We start from the raw sequence: 23,784 nt of genomic DNA, 5'->3' as shown, positions 1-23,784 counted from the left end.
AAACGTAATTGAGGTAGACCCATATATATATATATATATATATATATATATATATATATATATATATATATATATATATACACACACACACGTATATAGAAATATATTTATATATATATATATATATATATATATATATACATACATATATATATACACACGTGTATATACATACATATATATATACACACGTGTATATACATACATATATATATATATATAAAAAACATACATGCACAGGTAGTATAAAATGTGTGTATGTGTGTATGTATATATATATATATATATATATATATATATATATATATATTTATATATATATATACGCACACACAGTAATAAGCAGCACTTTCTAGAAAGAGAAATTATATTTGCTGAGATGTTTTAGCCTGTGACCAAATGTGAAACATATTCCAACTGCTTTTTTCTTTCTAGGTGGAGGCATTGCAAGGTTACCATGTGATCGATGTTGCCTGTGGCAGTGGTGATGCTCAGACCCTTTGTCTAAGTGATGATGATACTGTATGGTCCTGGGGTGATGGAGATTATGGAAAGCTCGGTAGAGGAGGTAGTGATGGCTGCAAGGTTCCAATGAAGGTACAAGGAGTTTTGCTTTATGATTTATGGATCACTTTGTCTTCACCTGCAGTTCATGTCATTATTTTATTTGTTTAGTAAGAAATGTTTCTCAGATATTACTTTTAACTAAAATGCACACTGGGTTTTGTGTGTAGTTATGTTTAGATTTGGTTTATCTTTCACTAGTAAGACCCGCTAGGTAGTGGGTTGGGTTTTCTGGTGCATGGTCCAGATGTAAAACAGAAAATAAGGCTTTGTAGTATGACCATTGTTCCGTTGAATAGAGGACTGGTGGTAAAGGCTTATGGTATATTGTATTAATCTGCTGACTGTGAGAAGCTAACTGAGTAGGTGCAGAGCAGTCCCCAGAAACAAACCCACATGGTGGAACCAGAATTTCAACAAGCTTTATAATAAAAGGAAAATAATTTTGACTAAAAGTAAAAAGAGTAATTCCCAGAATTTTAATGGCTTTATCACTGAAATAAACAACTCAGGAGCTTAATAATACATAAAAGTTTTTAATGTAGTAGTAGTAGTAAATGTTCTTCAGTGAAGTGATTTTTTATATTTTAATCATATTTTTCTACTGTAGGGTTCCTTATTTAGCCTAAAATTTTAAATGTTATTGCAGTGTTAACCATTCCATTTGGTTGGTCACCCAGTACTGTTTTTTTTTCCCTTTTTTTGTCTACCCAAGCCAAGGACAATCACAAGACATTTTTAGTTACATTTGTAATTTCAAAAGCACAACAAAGCAATGCACTGAGCTAATTTTATTGGTGTTACCTAGCCTGTGGCTGAAGATACAGTGGACCTACTGACTGTCGCACAAGATGAAGTCCTAAAAGTGCTATCAAAAGATAAAAATACGGTATTGAAACTATCTCTGGATGCATCTTAAATTGTATGAAGTACGATTTAACCCCAAGCCTAACACTGTTCAGTCTCAGCCTCCATACAGGTTTTGTGCCAAGAGAGTTTAGAACCACTACAGTCATTCCTCTGCATAACCGAGAGCTTTCCACAACCCCATAAGTCTAACCAGCTTCATGTGCAGAGCCATGGAAAGACTTAACATGCAACTAATTAATCAGGACATAGGGAACCTCCAACCACTGAAACCAACTCAGTTTGAATTCTTCAAGGTAACGTCATGCTTACTCAGCCTTCTAGATTTTTTGAAAAGGTCACCAAAGCAATGGAAGAATGCAGAATCGCACATACTGCATACCTTGATCTCGCAACAGCCTTTCATACAATTCTTCACTCAGGCATACTAGAAGAGCTAAATAAACTGGGAATAAACCCCTGTGTCAACTGGTGGAGTGCCATCTGGCTGAGAGATAGGATGCAGATAATCAAAACAGGAGAAGTCACCTTCACAATGTGACCATTCACAGCTGGAGTCCCCCAGGGTTCTGTGCTGGAACCTCTCATGTTTGGCATCTACTTTTCTGAAGTGAAAACCAATACCAAAAGGCTCTGGCTGAGTAAGTTTGCAGATGACTGCAAGGTAGGAGCAGTCATTCAGTGTCCAAATAACTTGGGAGGGTGTGTCCCAAATAAATAAATGGTGCCAAAATCAAGTACTGAAACTAATTGCCAAAAAGTATGTATTATATCATTTGGGAAGATATCTAACCCAGGGAGCTACCCCATTGACAGTACACCCCTAAGAGTTAACCCAGCTGTTCAGGATTTGGGAACATATGGGGACAGTGACATAACTACCCTGATATTCATTAATTCATTGTAATATTGGAGGGTGCTTGGTTTCATAGCCAAATACTAAAGAACATACATCCAGACGGTTTGTAATGCATAGCACCTTAGGAAGATACCCTGATACTCATTATAATAATTGTCTTTCAGCTTTTCCTGGTTAGGGGTCGCCACAGCGGAGCTCCGGTCCACTAATGATTGGAAGTGGATTTTTTTACGGTGCTGAGTTGTGCCAGCCCGAAGCCCAACCTTCAAAGAAGGCACACCCATTCACGCTCACACCTACCTGCATGTCTTTAACATCACTCGACCACGGGGAGGACATGCAGACTCCACACAGAAGGCGTTCCAGATGAAAATCGAATGGGAGAACCTCTTGCTGTGAGGCAACAACGCTAACCGCTGCACCACCGCAGCTCTACCATGATACTCATTAAAGAATTCAAATTATTTTAATTTTAAGTTAAATCATAACACATCAATGAGGTCTTTCGGTGCTTAGTAGGATATATGGAATTACTGTTCTTCAGAATGTGGCTTTGTAACAAGTGACTTTTGGATTTGTCTCTTTGCTTATAGTAAACTGCTCTTTTTTCCTTCTGTTTTATTTTGCTTGAACAAGGCTTGTAGTTTATTTTGATTGTCATGTTAGCATACTGATTTAATTGTACTGATTATCAATGCAGTCATTTCTGTCTTAAAAAAAAGCTTTAAATAGTTCACCCCCCCTAACCTGGTACTACAAACCTTTGGTCAGCTTGCCTGCCAATACAGGGATGGGACCTTCACCGACATCTATGAGACATTGGTTTAACTAGTGCTTTCAGTCCCAGTAGGCTGACCTTGGTGGCATGATGAAGGTGGTTAAAAGCTAGGTCTGCAATCCCAGGTGGACAGATGCTGTATTTCAGTGCATGATTGTCTCAGAAGTAGCAGTACAGGCACTAGCCCCAGCTGGATGGTATTCACTGTAGAAAGGAGGCAGCATGTATGAGATTTGATTAACTTTAGAAAGAAATGCACTTGGGTCGTAGTTTACCTTTTGGTGCAACTGAGTCTGTTAGATAATCCAGCAGACAGTTTTCTTGCACTTAACATATTGGCAATGAGGTTCTTGCTGACTGTTTTACTAATTTGTAATACTGATGATCACCTTTTTTGTTGAGCGAGCTACAACTCCCCATGCATTCCCATTGTCTAGGCTTTGTCCCCTTACAACTCATCTTTAAATGGGTAATCCCAGTATTGTCTACTGCCTGTACTTTGTCAGTTTCAATGTAATAGTTTAATCAGTTTAATGTATTGTCAAGTAGTGCACTGTGTGCTTTATTTTCTCATCACTGTGGGCAGTTTTGGTAATTTATTTTATTTTGAACTATCATTGGGTGTTACTGGTTGTTCAGGACTGTGTTTGGGGTATTCTGTGGGTTGTGGTAGCTATATTTATACAGTGCTGCACTGGGCAGCTGCAGTTTGTTTCTGCTGTTAGACAACACTGCCAGTGAGGTAGTGTCCCCTTGCCTGCATTGCTGTGAGTTATTAGTTACACTTGCAAAGGTGTGAGGGTACAAGTGGAGGTAAACCTCTGCAGAAAACTTTGTATCTGATGTATGTTTTCATCTGATTCAACCTTTGGGCCATCGGATTTGCAGTGGTGCCTTTCAGAAGCTTTGGATTCAGGGCTGTGACTCCACCCCTACTCACAATTCTCTCTGTTCCCCCAAACTATCTCAAATCTTGTTTACCACTTGGTCCAGAAAGACATGGTCTTTGAGGTCTAACTCTATCTTTATCTTTCACCCCCCCCCCCGATATTTAATTAAAAAAAAGTTTTTGTTTTTTTATGTCGTAATAGTAGTAGTTGTTTTTCAGTGAAATGATTCTTTATATTTTTCTTATGTTTTTACTGTTGCATTGTTCCTTACTTCGCCTAAAACTTTAAAGGTTTTTCTGGTGTTAATCATTCCATTTGGTTGGTCAACTAGTGCTGTGCTTTTTTCTGTTTTGTCTTACCGGTATGTCAGACAAGTTTGCCAGTTTCAGGCATTGTTTGGCCTGCAGACACAGGGCCCTCACTTTTTGAGTGTGTATTTCCTGGGGTAGCACGCCTAGACGCTGATTGTGAGGTTTGTGCCTCTTTTGGAGCTAGAGCACTTCAGGGAAGGAGAGAGCAGCTAGTTCTGAAGGGCTTGTTTCCTGCCCAGTTGGGGCCTTTAGCACAGTCCTCTACCTCACAATCGTCTCCTCCGGCTAAAAGGATAGAGAAAGCAAAGCCCTCTAATGATGAGGAAAAAGAGAGGGATAAACCAAGAGAAAGAGGAAACAGATAAGATCCAAAAAGTGGCCTCCAGATCCAACAGAAAATTTGGGTTCATTGCCAGAAATGCCAAAGTGTTCAGATCCAGAAACCATCCAAATCTGTTTTCCAACATCATCTCTCTGTTTTTCAATGGAGCCTATCTGTCCTAGGCTCCATGAGGAGCTTTACAAAAGCAGCAATTGCCAGGATGATGCAGAGTCTTCTTCACACACAAATTCAACTGGGGGTCCTCCTAGCACCATCCTTCTCAGGCATCCTAGGTACAGATCCATCAGCCCTGCCACTAGTTTTTCTTATTCTAGCCTGTTGTTTGGATCCAAAGCTCATGGATCTGATCCTTCACAGAACACCTACATTGTAGCCGACAGTTCTTTCCACTTCAACGCCAACAGTATCCCTTACTCTCTGTTCTCCAATTTTGTTGTATTGCGATGAGTCTAGGAGCCAGTGCCTCAGGGGCTGAGGCTTAAGGTCCGGGGTCCATGCTCCCCCTTGGTGCCTCAGCCCCTTGGTGGATTAGCTCCATTGTCAGCCTTAGAGCCAGGGCTTCTGTGTGCCGAAGATGTCCATTCTGGCCCCCTTTTTGGATTGTAGGAGTGCTTCAGCTTCTGTTGTGTCCTTGGCATTCAAGGCATTTGTAATGATTCTTGTTAGACTGAAAGAAGAGGTGTGTCTGCAGTGCTTGGCTCCATCCTGACATCCTTTGGATACTGCATCCCGAGCCTTGCATTCTGAGCAACTGGGGCAGTTAGCCTCATTCAGCCTTGGGGTGCTCACCATGCGAGTTCCTGGTCTGATTCCATCTCTTCCCCAGCAACCCTTATCAGGCAGGGTCATAGGAAACAGTATTGTGAATGAAGACACTAAAACTCCTCTCTGGAGTCCGTCACAAAAGACACAGATTTTGATGAGGATGAAGAGACCCGATGACCCCCTATGGAAGATGTCACCTTCAGTAATATTCTTGAATTAATGAAGCAGCAGGGGAGGTTGGTCCACCTCCATGCCTTCTCCTGAGGAATCTGTGTTCTTTGAGGCTTTTGTGGCTGGCTCTTCTATGGCCGAGTAGTACAGCAGGAGTGAGAGGATCCTGATGTGGTGGTACCAGTACCGTGAAAACTGGACAATATTTTGGTTGTCCCTAAGCGCAAGACGCACTGAAGCAAGGATCTCCAGTTGATGTCATGGTTGGTGTGGCAGCTATAAAAAATAAACTCTGTGGAGTGTACATTTATCCATCCCCCTAACAGGAAGCTCAAGGCATTGGGCAGATTTAGGAAATGGATGTATGCTTCAGAAACCTTTGCACTTAGAATGCTAAACTACATTGCACATATGGCAAGATTTCAGCTGGACTTAGCAAAAGAACTGACCAAGTCCCTCTTGAGTGACTTGGTTGTGGACATCTAGTCGTCAGTGGAGTCTCAGTTGTCTACGCTTCAGTTAATGTCCACTGTGTCTGCTTTCTAACACAGCCAGTGATATAGCCAGAGCAGCAGACACCAGCATCACCATCTGCCAGCATGCCTGGATGTGCTTATGGACTTTGCAAAAAGCTTCATTAATGCCCCCTTTGACAGTTCAACTCTGTTTGGACCGAAGGTAAAGTAAATGCTCACAAGGATTGAACAGGAAGGGAAGACCCTGTCTGCCACGGGAATCCATTTTTCCACCCCTCAAAGGACCTTTTCTTAGGAAATGAAGAGAGAAGTGGGAAAATATGAGGTTTCAGATATCTCAGGGTTTATCCAAGACATTCCTGCTGACAGACCTTCTGAGAAAACCCTGTCAGTGCTCATGAAGAGTTGCTCAATTACTACACTCTGGAGGCAGTCAGCGCGCTCTCATCCCTGTACCTCCGAGCTTAGCAGGCCATCACACAAGGTATGTGGGTACTGAGGATAATCTTCCGAGGCTACATTCTCTTTGTTTCCTCTAAAGAGAAGGAGTAGAATTCCTAACGTACCACCAAGTCAGATGTATTTCGCACTAGCAGAAGTAAAAAAGTTACTAAAAAAGTGTCACCCAGCACCCCATGCTATTCTGTTATTTTTAGTTCTGAAGAAAACATGGAATGTTATGTTGTCCCATCTCACCTTCGTTCTTGCTGGTTGGGATCGGAGCCAATCTTCGGTTCCGACTCTGCCGATTTACTTAGCTTGAGAGCTTTTACTGGCTCAAGGCTAACCCCTATCCCAAGATGCCTAGTGGTAGCTACCCAGATCTCGTTTGCCGCTTGCAGCGTCGTGATTGGGACTACTGGCTCAGGCTAATTACTTAGTGTTTTTTCACTTATATTGTTATCCTTTCCAAGGTGTTGTGGTTTAATTAACATTGTTAGAGCATATATTATCCCCTGTTAGTCTAACGACTGTTGTGGATGTTTTTGGCTGTCGTTTTCTTCCTCAGGTCTTGCCTTTTCCTTTGAGCCCGTTTAAACTAGAGGCGCTCCCCCTTTCTTCTTCTTCTCTTTCTTAAAAAAAAAAAAAAAAAAAAAAAGAGAGAGATTTCCTTTCCTGTTTGGGCTATCCGTTACAGCCTTTGTAGTAGTTTTAGTTGTGTGCTGTTAGCTGGTTACAGCCTTGTTTTCTCGCTGTGATCATTTTTTCTGCCAAATTATCCACAATGTCCAGAGAGTCGAAACCCTCTGGGTTAAAAAAATGCTACTCGTGTTGCCAATAAATGTCCCTTACGGATGGGCACATGAGTTGTGTGTATTATTTAGCGGCTCTTCACCTGCAGGACTCGTGCTCTATTGTCACGCTTTCAGTTTCAGAGTCCTGCAGGAGAGAAAGAATAAGTTAATTTTGCGTGGCCTTCTGAAGAACCCTCAAGATTCTTCATCTCAGGGTCCTCAGCCAACTAAAGTGTCTGAAAAATCCACTAAGCCATCGGGTCCGAGTTCGGAACAAACTCCACTTCGACTCTGTTGGTTCCCAATGTTGGCTCTGACAAAGTGAAGTCTAGAAAAAGAACAAGGTCTCCTCCTTTGGAGCCGGTACACTCTGGTCCACAATCTCCTTTGTCACAATCTGGAGCATGCAGTCACCGGTCCTCTTCGCACTCCTCTTGGTCCTCCAGGCTTCCGGATCATGACGTGGAGAGAGTGGTCAATAGGCTCCTCAAGTCACAGGCATTTGCTAAATTACTATCGAGCCCAGCCCATAAGGAATTGGCTTCTTCGACCCCATCTAGCTTTTCTATGAGTTCCTCCTCATACTCTCTTGAGCTCGGAGCTGAAGTGCATGGAGGTCGTGGTGGTGGAATCGTCAGCTCCATTTACTTCTCCTTTATCAGTTCCGACACCCGCTGTGATCTCCTTGATATCTCAGTCCATTGAGGGATCTTGGCGCCGAAGCTCTCTCACTGGCTCTGAGGGGGGAAGTGGCATTGGACCCTTGTCCGACCCGCTCTCCCTCTCGGAGCTTCGCCGCAGGTGAGCTCGGCTCCCACATCAGCCTCAAGCTGTTGCTCTCGGTTCACAGGAGATCTCCGGGCTCTTCGGAGCCGGAGGCTCCTTTGACTCGGGACCGTGACACCTTCGAGGTGATGAGTGTGCTATCTCTTGAGACTGCTCCCCCCTCGCCCCCATTGGCTACTTCTCCCTCCGTGCCTGTGGCTGCCTTTGACCCTCCTCCTGCCTCCAAGCGTAGGGAACCTGTGCCCCAGGACACCCCATTGGGCGACCCCACTTTTCCGAAACCTTCCCCGAACATTCAGAGGAGGTCTCTTGGAAGAAAAGATGTAAGAGGAAGCATCTAGACTCCCCTGAGTCCATCACTTCACACACAAGACTTGTTTGAATCAGAAGGGTCCCCACAGTCTCCCTCTGAGGGTGTCTCCTTTTCGGACATCTTGGAAACCCTTAGACAGAGGGGTAGAGGGGTGTCTGAAAGTCCCTAGCCCCTTCTGAGGACAAGTCTGTCTACCTGGACGCACTTGGTTCCCGACCCTCCAGCTCTTGGGTGTCTCCACCTTTTGACCCACTTTTGTCTGTAGTGAGTCGAAAGGCGTGGAGTGCTCCAGAGACCATGGTACCAGTTCTGAGGAGACAGAATAAATTTATTACTGCTCCCGAGGATAAATCGTTCCTTTCCAAAGGGGGCCCCTGTTGATGCCATGGTGGTGGCAGCAGCCACTAAGAAGAAACTTGTGGAAACTTCATCTGTCCATCCGCTGAACAAGGAGTCTTGTACAATGGACAGGTATGGGAAGCGTATGATGTTCTTCGTGTTTCATTGTTGCAGTCATCACACTTGGGTAATCTGCCTGCAGGTAGCCCTTAGTCGGCCCGAATACCAGAGTCTTGGGATTTCTGCGTCAGATGCTGTTGCCTTTTCCATGACATCAGGTCGTCAGAGGTATAAAACATGCAGCCGACGCCATTACATCAGTCTTCCTTGCCGAGAAGGAGCTCTAAGCAGAAGCAGTTCACAAGGCTGGTCGGCCGCTACCTGAAATATTCGTTTTTCGAGTTTCAAACCTGAAGTCTTCTAAAGCTAAGTAACCCCGTTAGGGATTCTTTTTTCTTGCTCTAACCGATGTCAGAAAATATTAACAATTGTCTTGCCTGTGGAAAGCAAATACCTCACAGAGATTTTCATTCTTACTGCTTCACCTGGTTAGGCCCAGACCACGACGTCCCTCACTGTTGGTTTTATGCCTTGTTTAACGCCCGAACCATTCGTTGTTGGGCTATTTTTGTAGCTAAATTCTTTCGCTCTCATTCTCTGTATTCCAAAATGGCTTTGGTAAGCCATCCGACTACTGATGATCTGAAAAAGCGCAAAGACAGAGACAGACCGCATTAGGTCAAAAACTGCAAACGACGCTTCCGTTAAGCTAGTCGCCAGTCTGGCGGTAATCAGTGAGGCCCCTGATGCCCACTTCTGCAGATTTGCAGGCCTCTACTAAGACCCATTCGGAGTCCGGTATGCCGCGAGATGCTTCTTCGACTATGGAACCTGCGGATGTCTCTACCTTGGATGGGTCCAGAGCCACTGTGCAGACACTGGCTTCTGAGGGTGTATTCTGACCTACCGATATTCATATTAAACAGACAACTTCATTTTTAACTAAAACTACTGAGTTTCTCAGGCTGAGAGTTTGCACTACGCCTAGAAAGACGACATCCAAAGCGCATGCTCAAGCTCCCATGCCACAAAAACAAATGCTTAGAATGGCTGAAGAGCTTATTACTCTAATTGGGGGGAAGCCAGCCTTCCTCTGCTAAAAGGAATTGAATTTCCTTCTGATTCTACAAACCAGGAGTCTGATGACTCTGACCCTTCTGATTACCAGGACATATCCTTATCTACCTACGAGGATTCAGATGCAGAGGAATCCATTCCCTCTGCCTCCCTCCAGAGGATTTTTCTTTTGGTGAAACCTTGCATACCTTGAGAGCATTTCCACTGGGAATGCCAGGACTATTCTCAGTCCAAAAAGAGACTCAGGGAATTTTTAAATTTGCCTCAGCACAGGCCTCTAGCTATACGATGTCTTCATGGAGTCCAGTCTTACTTCTGACACTTTACCACCAGCTCCTAGAAAACCTGACAGGTACTTCAGAGTACCTGACTCTCACAAATTTCTCTTTAAGACTCCTACTGCGGATCCAGAGACCATTTCCCAGGGGCCTAAAGGCATTAAGTCTACTATAGCCAAAAACCCTACCCCTTCAGACAGGGATTCTAGAGCTTTAAACAGATGGAGTAAGAAGGTATATACCTCTGCAACTCTTGCCATCAGGGCCTTGAATTGCCAGTTTCACATGTTGAAGTACTAGCAACATGTTATGGAACTAATTAAACAAAAAATGTTGTTGCTTCCAGATTGTGCAGAAAATAAAGATTTACAAGAGTTACTGCATTCTGCAAACCAAGTTAGTAAACATACTTTGCAGTGGGGTTTGATGCCTTAGAAGTATCTTGCAGGGCTGCTGTCACTGGATCTGTACTGAGAAGGCATGCTTGGCTAAAGGAACAAGTCTTGCCAGACCATGTCAAAACAAAATTAACTAGATGCTCCATTAAATCAGGAGCATTTGTTTGGCACAAAAGCAGAAGTTATTCTTAAAAGATGGAAGAAATCTATGCAAACCATCAAAGATTTCTTACAGGTGCAGCCACCTAGATTCAGGAGGCATTGGCCTTCAAAAAACTGGTCCTTTCCAGTCCCTGTCAGGCCTTCTCAGTCCAAACCCAGGGGAAACAGACCACCCAAGACTACAGTCTCAGGGTATGCATAGATTTAAACAATGGAGTGTTTCTACCTCAAAACCAGGGAGTGGTAAGCCCCCACCCCCTTATGGAAAAAGTTCACAATGACTTTCCAATTATCCTCCCAGCCATACCCAAGTACTTGCACCCCTAGGAAGAAAACTAGCCCTTCATGCAAAAAACTGGATGTCCATTACTCTGGACCGATGGGTTCTAAACATTGTATCCCAGGGATACAGAGTCTACTTCCACTCACTGCCAACCCCAAGTGGGTTGCCAGACCTTCCTCCAAACCAGTGGGCAGAGGCTCAAAAGCAAGTACTTTTCCTTCTCCAGATCAGGGCTATTCAACCTGTTCCAGCAGAACAAAGGGGACAGGGTTTCTACTGCAGACTGTTCCTGGTGCCCAGAAAAGAGAGCTCTTGGCACCCTATCCTGGATCTATCAATTCTCAACACCTTTCTGGTGGTCCCAAAATTCAAAATGCTTACACTGCAACAGCTTCTTCTTATGCTATCCAAGGATGCCTGGTTAGTCACCCTAGACTTAAAAGAAGCTTAGCTGCACATCCACATAAGGGAATTTTGCAGGAAATATCTATGTTTCAGGGCAGGCTCTATGCACAATCAGTTCTCTGCACTTCCTTTGTCTTACTGCGCCCAGAGTATTCACAAAATGCCTGGCTCCAGCCATTGCATACTGCAGGCAAAGAAATATTCAAATCTACCCATACTTGGACGATTGTCTGATTCAGGCGGACAGTCAGGAATTTCTGCTTCACCACCTGGCATATGTAAAAAGACTTCTAACTTCACTGGGATACACCATCAACAAAAAGAAATCACAACTGGTGCCCAGCCAACAAATTGTATTCTTGGGAGCAAGCTTGAACACAACTTCCCAGATGGCATTCCTCACTCCAGAAAAGCAGGTCCATTTGACAAACTATTTCAAACTGATGGCCACCAAACCCAACTATCTGCAAGGAAAATACTGCAAGCCCTAGGGTTCATGGCCTCATGCATTCTGCTAATTCCATATGCAAGACTGCATGTGAGGAAACTTCAGTGGTACTTAAAAAGTCTCTGGTGTCAGCATTCTCAGGACCTGGAAACAATGATTCCTATCATGCCTTGTCTAAGGGCAGAGTTCCTTTGGTCAACAGAAGCATGCAACCACAACAAGGGACTTCCTTTCACTCAACCCCTTTCCACCCAAACCCTGACAACAGACTCATCAGACTATGCATGGGGGGGCTCACATGGTAGGCAAATGGAGCCTAGAACAAATTCCCCTGCATATCAATCAAAAAGAGATGCTAGCTGTACAGAATGCTCTGACAGCCTTCAAATACCTTATCCTTCCAGGACAGTTCCTGACAGACAGACAACACCACAGTTATGTGGTACATAAACAAGCAGGGCGGAACTCATTCTTACCCACTCTGCAGGTTAGCCATGGCTCTGTGGAACACAGCCTTGAGCAACCAAGTGCGCCTACAAGCTCAATTTGTGCCAGGCAATCAAAATTCACTGGCAGATGACTTGAGCAGAAATCTACTGGACCCTCACGAGTGGAAACTGGAACCCAACTCATTCAAACTTCTAACCCAGAGGTGGGGAACACTGGAGGTGGACCTTTTTGCCCCCCCCCCCAAACCACCAGTTGAGCAAATTTTGCACCATGAACCCTCACAGTAGAACTTGGAAGGTGGACGCCCTGTCCTTTACATGGGAAAACCTCTCAATTTATAATTTTCCTCCTCTGCCTCTCCTCTCGAAAGTACTACTCAAGATCAAACAGGACAGGCCAAGGGCAGTCCTTATTGCACCAAACTGGCCACGCCAGCACTGGTACCCACTCCTATGCAGTCTGACAACAGTGGCACCCTGGCACCTACATCAGACACCTTCCCTGCTGTCTCAGCAGGAGGGACAAATTTTGCATCCACAGCTGCAAACCCTAAACCTTGCAGCCTGGCTTATCCCCTGAATACACCACCAGCATCCCTCAGCAAACAGGTGCTGGATGTCATCTTTGAGGCCAGAAGGCCTAGTTTTAGGAAATCCTATGCTGAAAAGTGGAAAAGATATTGTTCTTGGAGTCAGTCTCAAAGAAAGGACACAGCTATGCCCATCTTACCTCAAATCCTTGATTACCTAGCAGAGCTGCTCCACAGAGGCCTATCCTTCTCATCCATTAAGATTCATGCCTCTGCCATCTCAGCTCATTATAATACTGAGCCACCTATTTTTTCTCACCCTCTCATTAAACAGTTCCTGAGAGGAGCTAACAATTTAAGGCCTCCTAGGAGAGCTCCCACCCCACCCTGGGACCTTAACTTTGTACTGGAGAAGCTCACACTTCCCCCCTTTTGAACATGCTGCTTCAGCAGAGTTAAAATTCCTCTCTTGGAAAACAGCCTTACTTCTAACTATTACTTCAGCAAGAAGAGTGTCTGAGTTACAAGCACTAATGGTGGTGGAGTCCTTCATTATTTTCCATGCTGACAGAGTTTTCCTCAGGACTAACCCTTCCTTTATGCCTAAGGTGGTATCCAGTGTGGCTTTAAACCAATCCATCCATTTGCCAACCTTTTTCCCTAATCCTCAGAATAAAGGGGGAAAGGATCCTACACTCCTTGGACGTGCACAGACAGCTCAGGTTCTACCTTGACAGGACTAAGCCTTTCAGAAAATCTGACCAGCCGCTAGTCAGCTTTGCTACGGGGGCAGAGGGCAAGGCCATTTCGAAGCAAACCATTTCTAAATGGATAGCACACTGCAGCCATTTCTGCTACAAGCACCATGGAAAACCTACCCGACTGGGGATCAGAACTCATTCCACTAGAACTACTTCAACCTCTACAGCATTTCTCAGGGGAATCCCTACCAGGGACATCCTGGAAGCTGCAACCTGGAGTTCTGTACACACCTTCACCAAGCATTACCACTTACCTATTTTTTCTAAATCCAGAGCTGGATTTTCTGCAGCAGTCTTACAAGGCCTGCTAGCTAACCCTAACACTTCTTGATGCCTCCACCCTTCCTCAACTTTGGGGATCAACCCGAGTGTGATGACTGCAACAGTGAAACATGAAGAACATAGTACACTTGTATACACTTACCATAAATGTAGATGTTCAAGTGTATTCACTGTTGCAGTCCTGGTTTCCCTCCCTCCAGCCCCCCCCGGCTTTCTCTATCCTTTGTACCTGTCCTCTTTATGGCCATCTTTTATGGCAGGGGTATTTACTTTTTACTGGAGGTGTTCCACACCATGCAATAGCTTCCTATTTTGGGGGCTCCTGACATCTGGGGCAAGAAAAACTGATGTAATGACGTCTGCTGCATGTTTTATACCCCTGACATCATGGAAGAGGTGGCAGCATACGACGCAGAAATCCCAAGACTCTGGTATTCGTGCCGACTGAGGGCATACCTGCAGGCAGATAACCCAAGTGTGATGACTGCAACAGTGAATACACTCAAACATCTACATCTATGGTAAGTGTACACAGCTGTACTTTCTCTTCAGCGACCTTTACTCTCAGGTCGCTGAATTACTTGTCACACTTCACATGACTTCAGGGGGATCTCCTCAAGGAGCTAGGAAATATCCTGCAAGATCCTACAGCTGAGGGAGTTGCAAACACGACGGCTTCCCAGCTTGCGACCCTGACTTCAGTGGTTAACTCCTCCAAGAGGCTCATTGTTTATGCAGCAGGTACCGGAGTAGCTTTGCAGAGACACTCCTGGATGCACCTTTGCCAGTTTGCGGAACCTTTCAAGTCTTCGTTTACCAATACCCCCTTCGATGGCTCATCTTTGTTTGGGCGTCAAGTAAGAGAGACCCTCACCAGATGTGAACAGGATGGCAAGACTCTCTGTGCCATAGGAGTCTGTTTATCCACTCCATCTAGATCCTATCCTAAAGGTCAAAAGAGTGGCAAGATGAAGTTTTGAAAATCCCAGGGAGCTTCGCCTGACAATGTGGAGGTTTTCCCCCAGGGGCAAAGGGGGAAACAACAAAGGTAGATGCCGACCTCATGGCAGAGGGGGTCCGAAACAGCAGGGGTGACAGAGATGCGTTCTCTGCTAGGCCCTTCCAGCACTCCTGAAGGGAAGCCCGACTGTCCACTTCTGGAGGCAGTCGGGGGCAGACCATCACTGTACCCAGCAGCCTGGCAAACTATCACGAGAGAAACATGGGTACTGTCAATAATATCCAGGGGTTACGAAATTCCCTTTTCCCAGTTACCCCCTCAAAAGAAAAGAGTTCTATCCCAGCTGTTCCACCCAGTCTTCAGAATCAAGCAATCCCAGAGGTACAAAGATTGCTAGAAAAAAAGAGCCATCCAAGAAGTCCCCACAGACCAAATTGAATCCAGAACTTACTCAAGGTTCTTTTTAGTTCCAAAAAAGAGAGGGGACTGGAGACCCATTTTGGATCTCAGCAAGCTAAACAAATTGGTAAAAAAGACGAAGTTCTGGATGGTAACACTGCATTCCATTCTTTTTTTCTTGGGTCAGGACAGTTGGATGTGCTCAATAGATCTCCAGGATCCGTGCTACTACATCAAAATGTACAGGCAATCCAGGAGATTCCTATGCTTCCATCTGGGAGCCAGTCATCCACCAAGTGTGTGGCAGTGGTCACGGCTCACCTGAGGCTTCTAGGATTCCAGGTGTTTCCATATCTAGACAACTGGCTCCTCACTGCTACCACCGAGCATCAACTGATCAAAGCACGATACTAAATGATCCAAACTTGTTCCCAGCTAGGGTTCACCATAAACTACGAAAAGTCTGCCTTGTTGCCTTGTCAGTCTATTACTTTTATAGGGGCAGACTTAGATACAAGACGCATGATCGCAGAGCTTCCGCAAAACAGGATGTCAACCATTCGTCAGCAAGTTTCGTTTCTCATAAAGAAGACAAAAGTTCAGGCAAGAGAAGTATTACAAGTCTTGGGCTCAATGGCCGCAGCAATTACACTAGTTCCTTTGGCACGCTTCCACATGAGGATTTTGCAGTGGGTTCTTTTCGCTCAGTGGTCTTTCCAGGATTTACCAATGTCACACATGATCTTGATCATGGAAACTTGCAAAAAGGACTTAGTTTGGTGGCTTGTCTCCTCCCAGGTGACTCTGGGCAGACCCTTTCTAGACCCCCATCCAGTAGCCACAGTGACCACAGACGCCTCCCAGATTGGGTGGAGTGGGGCATTATCTGGGACAGACTGTCCAAGGAATGTGGCAACCTCACGAGTACCATTTGCACATCAGTGTTCTGGAGATGAGAGCAGTGCCTCTGGCATTGCAAACGCTTCAAGACACTCTACCTACCAGGGCCATTGCAATTCAGACAGACAATATGTCAGTGTTATGGTACATCAACAAACAGGGCGGGACCAGATCTTACCCCTTGTGTCGGGAGGCGCTTCAAGTATGGGAATGGGTGATGTCTTCCCAACATTTTCTGATTGCAACGCTTATTCCTGGAAAATCCACTGTGGTAGTGGACAGGCTCAGCAGGGCTATCCTCATGCCTCACGAGTGGTCCCCGAAGCAAGAAGTTTCAGACTTGATTTTTCGCAAATGGGCCAGCCATGCTGCGATCTGTTTGCCACTCCCCTCAACAACAAATGCAGCAGCTACTTCACCCTAGTCCCTCCACCTGGACAGTCACCTAGGGATGCACTTGTTCACGATTGGCCTCCAGGACTACACTATGCCTTTCCTCCTTTCCCTCTAATCCCAAAGGTACTTCAGAAAGCAAAGTCATTGGGTTGCAAACTCATCCTCATTGCTCCTTACTGGCCTTGTCAGACATGGTTTCTGTTTCTCCGCCATCATCTTTAACTGGAGCCTTGGATGCTGGACCCAGTTCCGGACCTCCTGATGCATCAGTTGGGCGGGCTTCATCCTTCCCTCCAAACTCTCAAGCTGACTGCTTGGTTCCTCCACTTCCAGTCTTAGCCAGGCTCCCCAACAATTCCCCTGCTGTACAACACATCCTGGTGTCCTCTCACAAGCCCACTACCAGGAGGATTTACACTAGCAAATGGAAGAGGTTCTCTTATTGGGCGAAGAGTAATGACATTGATCCCTTCACTGCTCCTGTTCACAAGATTCTTGACTTTCTGGCTGAAACCTTCAAAAGAGGGCAGCTGCTGCTACTATTAGGGTCCAAACTAGCTGACATCTCCAATTTTCATGTAGGAGACTTGGGTTCTAACATCATGTCCCATATGTTGTGCAAAGCATTCTTGCAAGGTACAACTCTTTTACAGCCCACAGTGAGAAAACCCCGCCCCCGGGACCTAAACTTGGTTTTAGCTTCTATGGTTCTTCCACCTTTTGAACCAGCAGCATCTTGTCCCCTGAAATTTCTATCTTGGAAAACCCTTTTCTTGGTTGCTATCACCTCAGCTAGATGGGTTTCTGAATTACATGCTTTGTCTGTTTGCCCGCCGTATCTCATTTTTGACAAAGTTAGTCTCTCTCTTAGAACCAATCCTTCCTTCTTGCCAAAAGTATGTTCAGAGTATAATTTAAATCAGTCCATGGAGCTTCCTGTGTTCTTCTCCAATTATGGCAACAAGGCAGAGTATAGACTCCACCAACTGGATGTTCATAGACAATTAAATTTTTATTTACACAGGACCAAAGACTTTAGAAAATCAGACCAATTGTTTGTATCCTTTGCTGACAATAAACAAGGTTCTCCAGTTTCAAAAGTGACCTTATCAAAATGGCTGTCAGACACAAGTCAGTTATTCTTATGATTTGCATAAAAAGACGCTTCCATGGAGGGCCAGAGGACATTCAACCAGGGCCTTAGCCACCTCTGTTGCCTTCCAAGCTAAATTGCATTTAGATTCAATCTGTGCAGCAGCAACATGGGCAAATCCTCATACCTTTATCACTCATTACAAAGTGGATGTGGTCTCCCGGAATAGGGCATCCTTTGGTTTCATGGTCCTGAAGAGTTTGTTCCAGTGAGCCGCCCAAAAAACAGGTGCTGGGGGCACGGTCCCAACCAGCAAGAACAAAGGCGAGATGGGCCAACATAACATAAACAAGTGATGTACCTACCATAACGTTCCATGTTGTCCTTCATCTGTCCTTTCTTCTTGTGTCCCCCCCTCCTTCCCCCTTCCTGGAGGATCGAGAGGAGTTCCTTTATTGGTTACACTGGCTGAGTTTCCTGCTGACATATCAGGTTAGTTAATCATGCATTGTTTTTCCTCTTCCCTTCCTACCTGTAAATGTATAAGAGCTTAGTAAAATTTGTTTTTTACTATGTATGTCTAGTGTGGGCTATTACAAATGAGATCTGGGTAGCTACCGCTAGGCATCTTGGGGATAGGGGTTAGCCTCGAGCCAGTAAAAGCTCTTGAGCTATAGTAAATCGGCCAAGTTGGAGCCGGGGATTGGTTCCGAACACAACCAGCAAGAAGGAAGCCGAGCTGAAGGACAAAAAACATGGAACGTTATGGTAGGTACATAACTTCTTTATCTCAATCCAGTTTTTAACCTAAGCAAACTAAACCAGTATGTGAAACAGATAGAGTTCCAGATTGTCATAGTTCAGTCCATTCTGCCTGTTCTGAGGAAGGATGACTGGATGTGCTTGATAGATCTCAAAAATGCCTACCATCCTATAGAGATAATGAGACAGTCCAGAAGATTTCCCCATTTGATGCTGGGAGCCAGTCATTTTCAGTTTGGAACTCTTGGCTTTGGTGTCAGCACAGCCCTTGGGTGTTCACCAAATGTATGTATAGTAGTGGTGGCAGTGTATTTCAGGCTGCCAAGGTTCTGGGTGTTCCCATATTTAGATGATCTGCTCCTTACTGCACCAACTGAGGGGATCTGTTGGTTCAGCAAAGGGACTTCTTGCTCCACAACTAGGGATTACATTGAACCATGCAGTGTCAGTGAACCCCAGTGTAACAGATAGATTTCATAGGATGCCACTTGGATACGAACTGTCAGATAGCTAAACTAATACATTCCAGAATATCGTCCCTGCATCAAGTATCTTATGAGGGTCTTCAATACCCTTTCCCACCTGCAAGACGTATTTTCAGGGTTTTAGGTTTAATGCATCATCAAGCACACTGGTTCCCCTAGCAAGATATTATTTGAGAGTCATTCGGTGGACCCTGTCTGTCCACTGGTCTCTCATGTGTCACCTGCTGCACACACCGATTCGCTCACACAAATTTGCAGAAATCACATAATTTGCTCGTTGACCCCTCCAGGGGTTTCAGAGGTTAAACCATTTTCCCTTCCATCTCCAATGGCAACAGTAACCACGGACGCTTCCCCTCTGTGGTGGGGGGCGGGGGGCATTTCAAACATATTTCAAGGTTCTTGGACACAAATGGAGGCCAATCTTCACATCAGTGTTTTGGAGATGTGGGCAGTCCTCCTAGCATTGCAGGCCTTTCAGGACTCCCTCCCTGAGGGTGTGATCTGCATCTAGACAGACATGGCAGTAGTCTGGTATATCAACAAGCAAGGAAGAACTTGATTATGTCCAGTTTGGCATGAAGCCATGAGGGTGTGGCAGTGAGTGAAGTCTTCCTGCCCATTTCCTGTTGCAGTGCACATCCCAAGAACCTCCAGTGTTAAAGCGGACAAATTTACCGGATCCATTTTTTCTTCCTCGTGTGTGGTCCCTCAGTCAGTAGAGATGGAAATTTTCAGTCACTGAAGTCAACCTTTCTGCAGCCTTTTTGCTTAGTACCTCAACAAGTGCAGCAGTTATTTTAACTTAATCCCTCCACAGGGTCAATCACCAAGGGATGCTGTAGTCTACAGTTGGCTCCCACGTCTCCTTTATGCCTTTCCTCCCATTTCCCTCATGAAGAAATTTTGTCACAGTTAGAAGGTACAAGGCCAGAGTAATCCTCATTACCCCCTTTTGACCCTGGCAAGTTTGGTTCCTCTTTCTCTAGCATCATTTAGTTCACCGTCCCTGGGTTTTGGGTCATCATCCAAGTCTTCTGAGTCGTCTTCTGGGCAGTCTCGTCTGGATGTGAAAACCCTGAGAATAATGTCAGGGTTCCTCAAATTCTAATGGTGGCCAGTGATGCCAGGCTTTCCACTTCGGTGGTTCATATTCTTTGAGCTGCAAGGAAGCTGAATACTAGAAAGGTGTTATCTCAGTAAGTGGTGACATTTTTCATATGAGCTTCTTCTAATGGAGCAGACCCTTTTTCAGCCTCTCTTCCTTCTATTTTGGACGTCTTATCAGATCTTTTCCACAAAGGAACTGTTTTTTCAACCATCAAGGTACACCTAACAGCTATTTCCAATTTCTGTATTGGGCATGATCAAACACCGATTTCTTCCCTAAAGATTTCTAAAATCTTCTGAAGGGGACCTTCCTTTTAAGATGTTCTGTTATATCTCACAAGGGAACTGGATCGGTCACTGTTATGCTTTAGGCCATAACTCAGGCTTCCTTTGAGCCTGCAGTCACAGTGAACTTAAAAATTCTTTCTTGGAAAACACTTTTTTCCAGTGGTTGTTAATTCATCTAGAAGAATTTTGGAATTGCAAGCTGTATCCTGCAAACCTCCATATAAGGTTTTCCACAACAACAGGGTGGCCCTGAAAACAAATCAACATGTTTTCCAAAGGTGGCATCTGAAACGAACCTCAGTCAGAGTATTAATATGTCGTTTTTCCCCAAAGTTTTTTTAACAAAGGAAACCTGTACTTTGCGTTTGCTAGATGTATATCAACAACTCAGTTTTTATTTACATTGGACCAAGATATTAGGAAATCTGATCAATTCTTTATTGCTTTCTCCAGAGCTAAAAATTGGTTAAAACATATCAAAATTAGTTCCACCTGGGTGGTTTTCTGACTGTACAGCTTTTATTTACAATAAACTGGGACTTTCTTTACCTAGCAAACCAAAGGCTCATTCGACAAGGTCAATAGCTACCTTTTTTGCCTTTATGGATAGAGTTCCTATTGATGAGATTTGTGCTGCAGCTGCTTGGTCTACTGTTCACACCTGAGTTTTTCACTGCAAGCTGGATGTACAGTGCAGATAATGTACATCCTTTGGTTCCACCATTCTCTGGAATATCCTTCCTTGATACCACCCAAGACTTCTGGTTGATTGGGAATCTGTCACAAAGGTTGATTCAGATGAAATAGAAAACATCCGAAATGGAAGTTATGAACTTATCATAATGCTGATTCCATGTTGTCTTGTTTTTGTCTGGTTCGACATCCCTCCCCGACCTAAATTGCCCCTTTTCTCTCTCTCTGTGAACAACTGGATCTGACGTAGGGATCTTTTATTTGGACAGGTTATCGTTTGCTGTTTCCTCATACTATGGACCCTTTTTCCTAGTTCCTATTGTAGCTAAGCCTACTTTTTTTATATCTGGTGTCATATGTTGTTTCTGTGTTTTTTGAGCGGGCACACTCAATCTGATGTAGTTTGGGGGAACAGAGGGAATTATGGGTAGGGTAGGAATTAGAGTCCTTGATCCAAAGCTTCTGAAAGGTACCACAATCAGATGCAGTAAGCCAAAGGCTGAACCAAATGAAAACAAGGCAGCACAGGTCTAGCACTGTGGTAAGTTCATAACTTGTTTTACTCATAGGCAGCACAGATCTGGCACTGTGGTAAGTTCATAACTTGTTTTACTCATTTACAGTGGCTTTGAGTGTCAGTGCAATTGTTCTGTTTCAGCTGCTTTGTAAGTCTGAGTTTGAAGTGGTCTTCTCCTAACTATGCCATCTGTGAGGTTGTAGGACCGTAAGAGTTAGTATCTTTAGAGGTAGAAGATGTGAAGACAGAGACCCCACATTGGGGTTGCAAGGGGGGGGGTCCATGCCTCCTTGTAAAACACTGATAAGTAATGATAAATTGACTGTGGGAACCTTGTTACTGGGATGCTGAACACAAGAAAGTGGTCCACAGTGTTTTTAGAATCCATGTGCTGCAGTCAGAGTAATGTCAGATGTGTAGTTTTAATATTTTTTTTTTTTTCAGATTGATTCACTTGCAGGCCTTGGTGTGATGAAGGTGGAATGTGGGTCACAATTTTCTGTCGCACTTACAAAGTCTGGATCCGTCTATACATGGTAACAGTTTTTTTCTTTAGTGTTTACAGTAGTCATGTTACTTTTATAACTTGGTTACTTTTTTCTGTAGTAGAAAATCTTCATATGTTCTGTGTTTATTGTGCATTGTGTAACACTAATCTTAGGAATGCATAACTGAAACACAGAACTGTAAAGTTCACCCCAAACACACCATCCTAAATCAGGAGCACTAAATGTTGGATGGAGCTGTACCCCCCATCTACTTTCACAATGAAGTATACTGAGGCTGAGATCACTGCTTTATAACAAGGATTTTTCATTGGTGGAAGACAAATTTTAATTCAGTGGTACAGGGGGGATAAGGCAGTCTTTGCTAGGCATTCTTTAGTTTTGCACTGCCATTTGCAAAACCATAGCACCATGTTACAGTTGACAGACATCACTGATTCTTCGTACACAGTTTTGCACCCTTCCTAACAGATGTATGCTTTGGAAATGCAACATTTTATTTATGTTTTGAGTATTTGTTTTTCTGTTTAATAATTGTGTTTACTTCACCGTGCTGCTGAGCAAGAGGTATAGTTTGAAAATGAAGGTGATATGTACATGCACAACCCCCCATATACACGCATATTTATGTATAAGCTAACAGATTACCTAGCAGAGTTATGTACCAATTATTTTCGCAGTACTTAGAGAAATTGTCAGTTTTTGTCGTGAATGACAGGAAGGTATCAGTAAGGCAGAATTTTTAGTAAGCTTAACTATGTACCTAGTAGAGGAATTACCAGAAAGTTGAGATTTAATGATATCTTATTGTTTAACCTTGGGTCTAGCTTCTAGCAGCAAGGGTGAGGTCCATGTTACCAAGTCTTGACGATGCAGGAATTTACTCTGTTGTAAGAAATGGTAGACCGAGGTTGTACTCCTTACATGTAAATGAGAAAGAAGCAGTACTATGCTCTGATAAGGAGAGAAGTCGCAGCTTGGTGTAGCAGAGTTTCCATCTTGCAGGTAGGATATGAAGGTAACAGCTTGGTGCAGCAGTATACCACTGGACTGTACATGGACATGCATCTATGAGCTGTAGATGGAGATTATAGTCTGCAGTGAATGGGAAGATTTATGGACCAATAACTATAGTCAGTTAGCACAACTATGGACTTGTGTCTGTGAAGTGTACTATGTTTCATCATAGCATGAGACACCACTCAGTGCAGTACTGTCAGGTAGACCACAAAGCTTATTTTCATATGAAATCACCTTTAATAAACATTTGCTAGACATTTTTGTTTTTTCTCATTATGTCAAAATAGAAAAAACAAAAATCATTTGCATCTCTGAAAATGTCTTTTTTTTCTAAACAATGCACAGCCCAATCCACTCCCTCTCCCCAGCTATGGAGTCTCATTATTTATCGCATATATTTTCAGGTTGAATCACCTCTAATAATGAGTGTAACATCTTATTTAAGTAATATAAAGCAAATGAAGTATTTACAGCCATAATGTTATCTCTGGTAAAGGTAGTACATAACTAGAGTACCACCCTTGTAAATACCCCACATATTTCTAGAGTATATCACCTATATTAAGAGAAGTAACTTGTGAAGAACATGTTATGCACCATTCCCTATACAACACGTATGTTAAACAGACAAACATTGTATCTGTAATTATCTGTGCTAATGGGCTGAGCTCAGCCCATTTTGCGGTCTCCCATTGTCTAACTGCTTGAATGTTGCTGTCAGGTGGATAAATGTGCCTCATCATACCATGGCATACCATGTAATGAGCAAATGTACACACTTGTTTTCCATCTTGCTCAGTCTACTCTTGCAGCTACCTCTTGAT

General features: G+C 43.9%; 1 protein-coding gene across 1 annotated transcript in view; it reads left to right on the top strand.

Moving 5' to 3' along the window:
• The window catches only part of HERC2 (HECT and RLD domain containing E3 ubiquitin protein ligase 2), a gene marked incomplete in the record, with an annotated part of 3,551,743 nt that overhangs the window by 3,263,327 nt on the left and 264,632 nt on the right, over positions 1-23,784 (top strand). Inside the window, 2 exon segments of the mRNA XM_044072055.1 lie at positions 436-597; positions 21,879-21,970. Coding sequence (XP_043927990.1) covers positions 436-597; positions 21,879-21,970 — 254 coding nt within the window.

Source organism: Protopterus annectens, chromosome 5.part0 (assembly GCF_019279795.1).
Source record: "Protopterus annectens isolate FY-2018-M chromosome 5.part0, PAN1.0, whole genome shotgun sequence".
Classification (NCBI taxonomy): Eukaryota; Metazoa; Chordata; order Ceratodontiformes; family Protopteridae; genus Protopterus; species Protopterus annectens.
This window is presented reverse-complemented; position numbering and strand designations above follow the sequence as displayed.